Source organism: Oncorhynchus nerka, linkage group LG17, assembly GCF_034236695.1.
Source record: "Oncorhynchus nerka isolate Pitt River linkage group LG17, Oner_Uvic_2.0, whole genome shotgun sequence".
In the NCBI taxonomy this organism is placed as follows: Eukaryota; Metazoa; Chordata; class Actinopteri; order Salmoniformes; family Salmonidae; genus Oncorhynchus; species Oncorhynchus nerka.
The window spans coordinates 32,240,615-32,251,118 of NC_088412.1; the positions used below are offsets into that span (position 1 = coordinate 32,240,615).

Consider the following 10,504-nt stretch of genomic DNA (forward strand, 5'->3'; position numbering starts at 1 on the left):
GGAAGCCAGAACTCTAAACATCCCTGAGAGGAGAGAGGGAGAGAGGAATGGGAGGGTGCCTTCCTCTCCTTCCTCGAAGACAACAATAATGATGAGCTTGTCTTCCAGGAAGAGCCAGCAGCCTCCTCCATACCTTCCTCTGGGAATCCATGGCATTATGGGGGAGGAGCGGGAGTTAGGCAGGGCTGTTGTTATTGTAGGTCTGCTTATTAGGACTTGGTGAGAGTGGTTGGGTGAGAGAGGGGGTGAGGGAGACCTTGGCTTCTTAAAGACACTCATCTCAGTAATATAACACAATATATTTCACACGTATTCCCTTATACCAAGGAATTTCTCCTGATGAAATACATATCTACACATGTGCTTCATATCTGATATCTGTCTGTGTAACACTATAAATCTGTCTGTGTAACACTATAAATCTGTCTGTGTAAGATCAAACACATGCTGCTCAATGTCTTTCTTTGGTCATCCACTCAAATAATAATCCCTTTCACTCTCTCTCTCCCTTTCTTTCTTTCTCCCTCTCTCCATCAGTTCTATCTCCAGTCCAGGTTCACGTGGAGAGGTGCCCGGTTGCTCCGCCCCCTCGTCCAGTTCACGCTGCTGATGATGGCATTCTACACCGGCCTATCACGTGTCTCCGACCACAAGCACCACCCCACAGATGTACTGGCCGGCTTTGTACAGGGCGCCCTGGTGGCCTACTGCATAGTGAGTACAGACACACACAAACATACACACATTTGAGTTTTTGCCCTATAGCACTGCACACCTTTATTCCACTCAGTCCCAGTTTAAAAGGCTTGATGAGTTGATTATTTAAATCAGGTGTGTAGTTCTAGAGAGAAAAAATAAACTGAACACCCCTTTGGGTCCCCAGGATCAGAACTAATAAACGCTGGCCTACTGCATGATGAGTCACTGTTAGTAATCTATTGTATTGTGACTGTAAGGGTTAGGGTTAGAGGTCAGAGGTCAAGGTTAGTCTGCTGTGAGTCAGGCCAGATCAGGTAATCAGAGATATTAGGGCTGAGAGAGAGAGAATGTATTGAGGCATTAAACTACTACAAGACATTCTCGAGATCTTCTCCCCTACTTTTTCTCTCTCTCAACTCCGCCTTTCCCCTTTCCTCGCTCTCTCTCTTTCAGTCTTTCTACCCCCTACCTCTCTCTCTCTTTCTCTCTTTCTCTCCCACTCCCTCTCTCTCGCTACCTCCCTCTACCCCCCTCTCTCCCTCTCCATCTACCTCTCTCGCCTACCTCTCTCTTTCTCTCTCCCTCTACCTCCCTCTACCTCTCTCTCTACCTCTCTCTCTCTCTCTCTCTCTACCTCTCTCTACCTCCCTCTACGTCCCTCTACCCCCCCCCTCTCTCTCTCTACCTCACTCTCTCTCTCTCTACCTCACTCTCTCTCTCTCGCTACCTCCTTCTACCTCCCTCTTTCTCTCTCTCTACCCCTCTGTGAAAAAAACAGGCTCCGAAGTGAAGAGAATCTGATTCCCTTTAATGAATAGCACATTGCCTGGAGCCAGCTCCCCAGGAGTGTGTGTGTGTGTGTGTGTGTGTGTGTGTGTGTGTGTGTGTGTGTGTGTGTGTGTGTGTGTGTGTGTGTGAGAGAGAGAGAGGCAGAGCGAGAGTCCCTACAATCTGTAACCATCATAGCTTTATAAGCCGTATGTTGCCAAGGAAAACATTTGGGTGAGGGGAAAGAGAGAGAGAGAGAGAGATCGGGGAGATTGGACTTTGAAACAAAAATGAGGTTGTTAATTATTTGTTTGTTTTTTATTTGGCTGCTCTGGTTTTATCACCTCAGCATGACACACACACACACTCCTGCCTTGCCCCCATTCAGTTCAGGAATGGAAATGGTTAGATTCATAAAGTGGGAGAGGCCATGGTGGCGCCTAGACTCAGCTACTGACATATCTCTGGCACTGCCACACACACCACTCTGGCAACCTTTACACACACACACATATTGCCAGGGCTGGGCTGGGGTACTGACAGCACCCCTTTTCTTTTTTAGAAACTTTCTACCAGGCTGAACTTAGAGAACCTTCCCTTCCCTGCCCAAAACTCCACTAGGTAGGAGAGGTTGTGGGAGAGGTTCTGGTCCAATCAAAACTGTGTAAGCTGTTCTTATTGCCCTGTCAATCATCTGGAACAATATAAATATTAATAAGAGAAACATCAACATATACTGAAATGAGTTCAGATAATGGGTTATTCGGCTGTCCTCATAGAACCCTTTGAAGAACCCCTTTTGCTTCCAAGTAGAACCCTTTTCAAGTAGAACCCTTTCCACAGAGGGTTCTACATGCATCCCAAAAGTGTTCTACCTAGAACCAGAAAGGGTTCTTCTATAGGGACAGCCACAGAATCCTTTTGGAACCCTTTTTTCTAAGACTGTACGAATGAGAGGACAGAGGGAGGAGCGATAGGGAAGAGGAGAGAAAGGCAGAAGGAGAAGAGAGGGAGGAGTTCTTAGCTCTGTGTATATGTGTATTTCATAGAGAGCTCAGCTACTCTTCAGCACGACAGCCAAGAGACCTGCACACACATAGACACTGCTGCAGGTCGCGGCTATCGGCTTAGCTAGTTTAACAACGCTGCTGCCTTCTCCAATCAGAGTTGAAACACAGCAACATCTGGGATCACTTTGGAGGGGCTGTTAAGAGAGGGGGAGGGAGGGAGGTGGAGATATGGGTGATTCTAGCAATTTAGAGGTATTTAACCCTCTCAATAAGCTACAGTGGAGAGATGAAGGTACCTGCGTGTTCATACCACTCTCACCCACTGGCCTTTTCTGATGTCTGAAGAACTTCTATAGAAGCACACAGACATGTCAGTCTACAAAACAGTAGGAACACCTTCAGAACAGCCGCAATTCGTCTGGGACATGGACTCTACAATGTGACGAAAGCGTTCCACAAGGATGTTGGTGTCACATTCGTCATAAGGAGTAGACCAAGATGCAGCGTGGTATGTTTCCATCCTTTATTTTGGAAATGAAAACTTCAAAGAACAAAAAGAAAAAACTAAACGCTAATAATGCTCACTGGCAAAATCCCACAAAGCACAATGGGAAAATGGCTACCTAAATATGATCCCCAATCAGAGACAACGATAAACAGCTGTTTCTGATTGGGAACCATATCAGGCCACCATAGAAATACAATTCCCTTAGATAACCCACCCTAAATCACACCCCGACCCAACCAACATAGAGAATAAACAGCTCTCTATGGTCAGGGCATGACAGTTGGCCCATGTTGACTCCAGTGCTTCCCACAGTTGTGTCAAGTTGTCTGGATGTCCTTTGGTTGGTGGACCATTCTTGATACACACGGGAAACCGTTGAGTGTGAAACACAGCAACGTTGCAGTTCTTGACACACTCAAACTGGTGTGCATGGCACCTACTACCATATCTCGTTCAAAGGCACTTAAATATTTTGTCTTGCCCATTCACCCTCGGAATGGCACACACACACAGTCCATGTCTCAATTGTCTCAAGGCTTAAAAATCCTTCTTTAACCTGTCTCCTCCCCTTCATCTATACTGATTGAAGTGTATTTAAGAAGTGACATCAATAAGGGATCATAGGTTTCACCTGGTCAGTCTACTGCATGTCCTTCAAACTCAACTCGAAGCCAGTTCCATTGCATTTTTTCATTGCTCCCCTCTAATCAGGGACTGATTTCGACCAGGTGTGTGCAATTAATGCACTAAGGTCGATGTCCTCCTGATCTTTATTTTATCTCTCAGATATATAGGAGAGACACTTCCTTTAGATTTTTTTGTGGGGGATTATTTGTTGTTCCATGTAGTGAATATGTTATTCAATGCGTTTGTATGGGCTAATAGCAATAAGGCCAAAAATACTTTTTTATAAAAAAATAAACATTTTATATATTTTTGGTAGAATATAAAATCCAAAATCAAATAGCTAAATGATCCTTGGTATGACCTTCTTAAAACAATTCCGTATAGCTTAGCAGAACCCCCTCCCCCGCCTTAGACAGGGCTTCGACTGATGAGTTAATCATCAGGTCGAACAGAAAACCAGCAGGCTCCGGACTTCGTAGGGTAAGAGTTGAATACATCTGGTTTATGTCCTGGAAGGAGCAGGTGCTCCAAATGTTTAGTATACTCAGTGTATAGAGGCTTCTCTGTTAGTGATGTTGAAGGTCTCTATATATAATCTGACAATTCCCCATACTGCTATCTCATGCGGTCTCTGAGCGAGGGGTTAGCTTTAGAAAAACACACACGCACACACCAAGCCGTAGGAGCAAGAGGTTTGCCTTAGACACGCTATGAGCTGTGGTAGGTTCTGATGAAAGCCACAGGTTGTGTCAGGCTCTGTATTCTATAAAACACAGTGAGCTGTGCTTGTTCATTTTAGACATGCTCACTTCCTTCCTGCCATGCCACAATGTCTGACTCAGTGTCTTTGTGATTCACATGGTGTGACAGAGGACTCTAAACATGACTAGCAGACTGCCGTCAAAAATAGTATTATGACTGCAATCTCGCCAAGGCAAATGCAGACCCGTGCCAGGCTGTATGCAGTGATGGAGCGGTCTGACGAAAGGAGGGATAGAAGGACGCAACACGCCTCCATCAGTGGGGATGACTGTATCCTCTATCTATCACACTCTATACACACCAGACTTCTCCCTCACTCCCTGACAGTGTGCCCCCTTTAAATGTTCCGCTGGCATGTTTCCAGTAGGACCATATTTAGGAGCACACATTCCCCTACTCTCCTGGTGTCTGCTGCTGAGTCTGCATTTCTCACACAATAGGCTGGAAGGTGGTGTGTGTGTGTGTGTGTGTGTGTGTGTGTGTGTGTGTGTGTGTGTGTGTGTGTGTGTGTGTGTGTGTGTGTGCGCACAGGAAGCCTCTTTGCTGTGATAATGCTACGACCAGCCAGGGGTGAGAGGTCAGAGGTGGTCAGCAGGAGGACAAGGCCTGCTCTGATTGGATGACTAGGTCCTTGTGAGGACAGTGTTTTGGAATGCATCCCGTCTGAGGAAGGGTTTTGGAATGCCGCCCACATCTTTAACTGTAGTGAGCAGATATATGATACCATTCACCACTCTGCTCAAAGCGCTGCTACACACAGATGATACAGTGATATATGTGCACACAAAGAGCAAACAACAAGCTGCATAAGAACTCACTACTGTAATGGTCCAGGTCACAAAGTGGCTCAGTCACTCGTGTTTGCATCTCAATGTGAAAAAAACAGTCTGCATGTTCCTCACAAAGAGTGCAACTGATGTTACTGAGCCAGATGTCTATGTGTCAGGGGAGAAGCTCCAGGTGGTATCTGATTCCAACTTCTCTTTTAAAAAGCAGGTGAAAAAGGTCATTCAAATCACCAAATTCAACCTAGCTAATTTCCGATTTATACTAAATTGTTTGACTTCAGAGGTAGAAAAACTGTACTTTAAATCTATGATACTCCCCCACTTAACATACTGCTTGACTAGCTGGGCCCAAACTTGCTGTACAACATTAAAACCCATTCAGTCTGTCTACAAACAGGCTCTCAAAGTGCTTGATAGGAAGCCCAATAGCCATCATCACTGTTACATCCTCAGAAAGCATGAGCTCCTGAGTTGGAAAAATCTTGTGCAATACACCGACGCATGTCTTGTATTCAAGATCCTAAATGGCCTGGCTCCCACTCCAATCAGTACTTTTGTTAAACAGAAAACCCAAACATATGGCAGCAGATCCACAAGGTCTGCCATGAGAGGTGACTGTATAGTTCCCTGAAGGAAAAGCACCTTTAGTAAATCCGTTTTCTCTGTGAGAGCTTCCCATGTCTGGAATACACTGCCATCAGACACACATAACTGCACCACCTATCACACTTTCACAAAAAACATGAAGACATTGCTAATCAGACTTGTGAACATAATCCCTAGTAGTGTATTGCCGCTTTCCATGTTGTCTGTTGTCTGTAGCTTGTGAGGTGTGGAAACACTTTGTTGCTTTTATGGATTTTGTCTTGTTGCTTTTTGTGCTGTGTTGCTCTGTCTGCATGCAATGTCTTGCTTGTCCTATGTTGCTCTGCATGGGCTCACTGCTCATTGCTTGTCCTATGTTGCTCTGCATGGGCTCACTGCTCATTGCTTGTCCTATGTTGCTCTGCATGGGCTCACTGCTCATTGCTTGTCCTATGTTGCTCTGCATGGGCTCACTGCTCATTGCTTGTCCTATGTTGCTCTGCATGGGCTCACTGCTCATTGATTGTCTGTATTGTTATTGTAACCGGCCCTTTTACTGAAACATTGATTAATGTGCACTGTCCTTGTAAAAATACAAATAAACTCAAACATGCCACATATGAATTTACATTTGTAAGTACGAATCTACACACACACATGCACGCAGGCACACACAGACATACACACACACACACACACACAGGCACACAGACATACAAACACACACACACACACATACACACACACACACACACACACACACACACACACACACACAGGGCCTTTTTTTCTAGTGAAGTGTCTTTGTGTGTTGTTGAGCTGGTAGAGTCTATTATGGGTCTCTCTATGATGATGTCATGACTCCGTCAAAGGTCATTAGTAAAGGCTGTTAAAGGTCATGCTCTGACAGCAGGCGGTTTGGAATATGACCCCTCACCTTTATATCGGTCCCCATCACCTGAGCCTGTTTGAATGTGGGGGAGAAGGAAAGAAGTAAGGAGGAGAGAAAGAAGGGGAAAAGAGGAAGAGAAGAATGGAGAGAAAGAGAAGGAAGGAGTAGTGAAGGAGAGAAGGGGTCTTCAGGGCTTAAGTCGTAATATCCCGTTGCTAAGGGCTGATATATCCCGTTGCTAAGAGCCTTTTCCATAGGCCCACTTCCTGCCCAGTCTTCCCGGTTTCCTGTTTGGCCCGATGATGTCATCAGGACCTCCATATCTCTTCCTCCCTCTCGGGAGACCAAGGGTGAGGCGGATGGTGGAAAGAGCAGGGAGGAGAGGGGACTAGTCTAGTTCTCAGGGAGGAGATGGGTGAAAGAGGATAGAGCGGTGACCTCAGGAAGAGACTGGCAATTCCGTTTCTCTTCCTCCCTCTGCCTCCCACGCTAGGGCACAGTGAGCTCACTACCTGAGGGGGAGTGGGAGGAAGAGGGTGGAGAGAGGGCTGAGGAAGGGAGAAACGCCTAGCTCACTGTGTTCTAGTCCTAATGATGATGATGATGATGATGTAGGGCTGTGGTCACTGTGAGCCATATTCAGTCATTTCCTCTGGTCAAATTCCTCACTATAGCTGCTTATTATGTGTAGGTACTTTATCTCTCTCTCCCTCCACCTCTATCTCCCTCTACCTCTCTATCTCTATCACTCTCTAGGTGTTCTATGTATCTGACCTGTTCAAGCCGAGGGTGAAGCCTGCCTCACCCCCTCCCTCCCCCATCAAGAAGGAGCTCCTCCCCCTGCTGACATCATTGAGCGGAACAACCACCACAACATGGTGTGAGACAGGCCCCGCCCCTTCCCATGACCGAGGAGCCTATCACAGCACTGTTTGCCTCCCATTGGACAGTAGAATGTAGCGACCAGAGAGACTGTCGCCGTGTCTCATATCACACTCTGTTCCTTATGTAGTGCACTACTTATCACACACTGTGGTCCAAAGTAGTGCACTACTTATCACGTGCTGTGGTCCAAAGTAGTGCACTACTTATCATGCCCTGTGGTCCAAAGTAGTGCACTACTTAGGAAATAGCCTGTTATTTGAGACCTGCCCTGCAGAGACCACTCTCACTATCCAGATTCTTTAACTACTATTGTTATTACTACTATTCTGATTTGAGCCCAAGTTAGAGCAAAAAGAAGACTCAAAAGCTAAAAGACAATAAGTTACAGACAGCAGTGCAGAGCCACTGAAACAGAACACTTTGTAACTACACAAAGGGAAAAAAGTGTAAAAATAAATAAATGAATGAGTGAATGAATGAAGCAAGGAAAGAAAGACCGTCTCTGTCTGAGGCCTTGACATAGGAAAACAACTTCCTTAGTGATAGGAACGATATTACTGCAAAATTACTAGCAAACGACACATACAGTATATGAGTAACAATATAGAGCAGAATAACTTACAGCACTATAATCCAGTTGACTGTCAATTATCGCTACTCGCCACCAGATGGAGCAGCTATTAGAACACTTGTTGATGATCACGTAGAGCAGGGATGTCAAACTCTTTCCATGGAGGGCCTAGTGTCTGCTGGTTTTTGGTCTTTCCTTTCGATTAAGACCTAGACAACCAGGTGAGCGGAGTTTCTTAAAAATGAGTGACTTATTAATTAATTCATCAATCAAGTACAAGGGAGGAGCGGAAACCCGCAGGCACTCTGCCCTCCGTTGAATGAGTGTGACAAGTGACGTAGACGGATAAAGTAAACCTGTAAATAGTTAACTTGTCCACCAGCTACTGACTACTACTAGAGAAGGAAGAGACCTGGAGAGGAACCAGACCCATACTACTCTAGCTCCTACCACCAAGTAGAAGTTTGGACTAGTCTAGTTCTCAGTTCGACAAGGCTCTTCTAGCTGCCCCTCTGGGTAACCTAACCTGGGATGATGCTTTCTGAAAGAGGGGAGTGGATGAAGCAGGGGTTCTTGAAAGAGAGATGTTAAAAGAGTAGGGATATTGATTGGTATTAGTTTGGGGGATTCGGGGGAGGAAGAGGAGGGGGAGGTAAATATCTCTCAGCCACCTGTCACCCTGTCTGGGGGCGTGGCTGTGCCATGCTGCCGCTTGATTGGCTGCGTATGTGGGGGTGTGGTCTGTCACCATGGACACAGGGTTGATTGACAGCTAACCTGGGACATTATGGGATAGGGGCTCTTTCCGCTGGCAGGGAGGGGCTCTGGCCCATCCAATCACTCGTTAGCGGTATGTATGTATGTGTCCTGTGTGTCACTGTGTTGGTGCCTGCCAGTGTGTCTGCTTTTGTGTATGTGTGACGTGTATAGGTATGTGTGTCCTGTGTATTTGTGTGTGTGTCCTGTGTATTTGTGTGTGTGTCTTTGAAGAACCCTCCGGGTAGTGTGTGTGTAGAATGAACCCTCCTCACACACACCATTGTCTGTGCCAAGAATGTGTGCCACTATATGTGTGTGTGTGTGTGTGTGTGTGTGTGTCAGAGAGGGCCAGAGGTGGAGGACTGAGACCCTGTCCAGAGAACGTTAGAAAACTGTGGATTTAATATTTTTATTTTCTCCTACGATGCATCTTTAACATGTTCAGTGCTAGTCCAGTCATGTCTTTAACATGTTCAGTGCTAGTCCAGTCATGTCTTTAACATGTTCAGTGCTAGTCCAGTCATGTCTTTAACATGTTCAGTGCTAGTCCAGTCATGTCTTTAACATGTTCAGTGCTAGTCCAGTCATGTCTTTAACATGTTCAGTGCTAGTCCAGTCATGTCTTTAACATGTTCAGTGCTAGTCCAGTCATGTCTTTAACATGTTCAGTGCTAGTCCAGTCATGTCTTTAACATGTTCAGTGCTAGTCCAGTCATGTCATTAACTAACTGCTCCCCATCCGTCATTTTATTTGACACTTCAGCTTACTCAGGGCCAATCTCAAATGGCATGCTATTCCCTATAGGATGCACTTTTGGCTAAAATAAGTGCACTAGATAGGGAATAGGGTGCCATTTTGGATGGAGCCTAAGACATCTTCTCAACATCACCACTTCAAAACGTTGCACATCTTTCTAATCACGTTTAGTCCGTCCTATCTTTTTGGCAAACCCTTTCCTTTTCATTTTATAAATATATAAATAATGTATAGTTCACAAAAATTAACTGTGTAAGATATTATTTCTTATGTTTAACTATTGTCCACTATGAAACAACAACCTCTGTTCTCTACCAAGTGCTGCTTAAAAAGCATTAATTTACATATTTTTTTTTATTTAGTTAACTCAAATATTATAGATTTGTGGTAGTAAGTTTTTAATCTGCATTGAAAACAAACCTACAATTGTATTAAAATTCACTATTAGTATTTTTGTATTGTCTCATTTTGTACAAAATAAATATTAGCAACATTTTTGTTTCTGCTTAATGTACTTAGCTCTACTACATGTGGTTTTAAATAAAAATCCCGTTATAAACACAACCGTGTGAAGTCTAGTCTTTGACTGTATATGGGTTTATGTTGATGGTCTGTAGTGTCAGTTTCATGTCTGAAAATAAGGTAACACTTGAAGTGTTGTTCATGACAACTCCGTAACCGTGTCTTAAGAGCGTCCATAAGTGTCATAACACGATTCAAAACGTGGCCAAAATGTTATAAAAGCTTATGTCAACTGCAACAACTTGAGAGTCATATTTGTCTATATTTCTTTACATTCGCATGGTAAGATATTGACAACACTTATGTCATGAACAACACTTTAAAAGCAAATTGTTACTGGAAGTAGTATTCTACACACATCTATCTTGGCA

The 10,504-nt window shown here is 44.6% G+C and overlaps 1 protein-coding gene across 1 annotated transcript in view; it reads left to right on the plus strand.

The window, feature by feature from the left end:
- Positions 1-10,175, plus strand: part of plpp3 (phospholipid phosphatase 3) — a 48,457-nt gene extending 38,282 nt beyond the window's left edge. Inside the window, 3 exon segments of the mRNA XM_065003121.1 lie at positions 538-714; positions 7,396-7,474; positions 7,477-10,175. Coding sequence (XP_064859193.1) covers positions 538-714; positions 7,396-7,474; positions 7,477-7,523 — 303 coding nt within the window. The 3' untranslated portion in view covers positions 7,524-10,175.
- Positions 10,176-10,504: the final 329 nt, after the last annotated feature.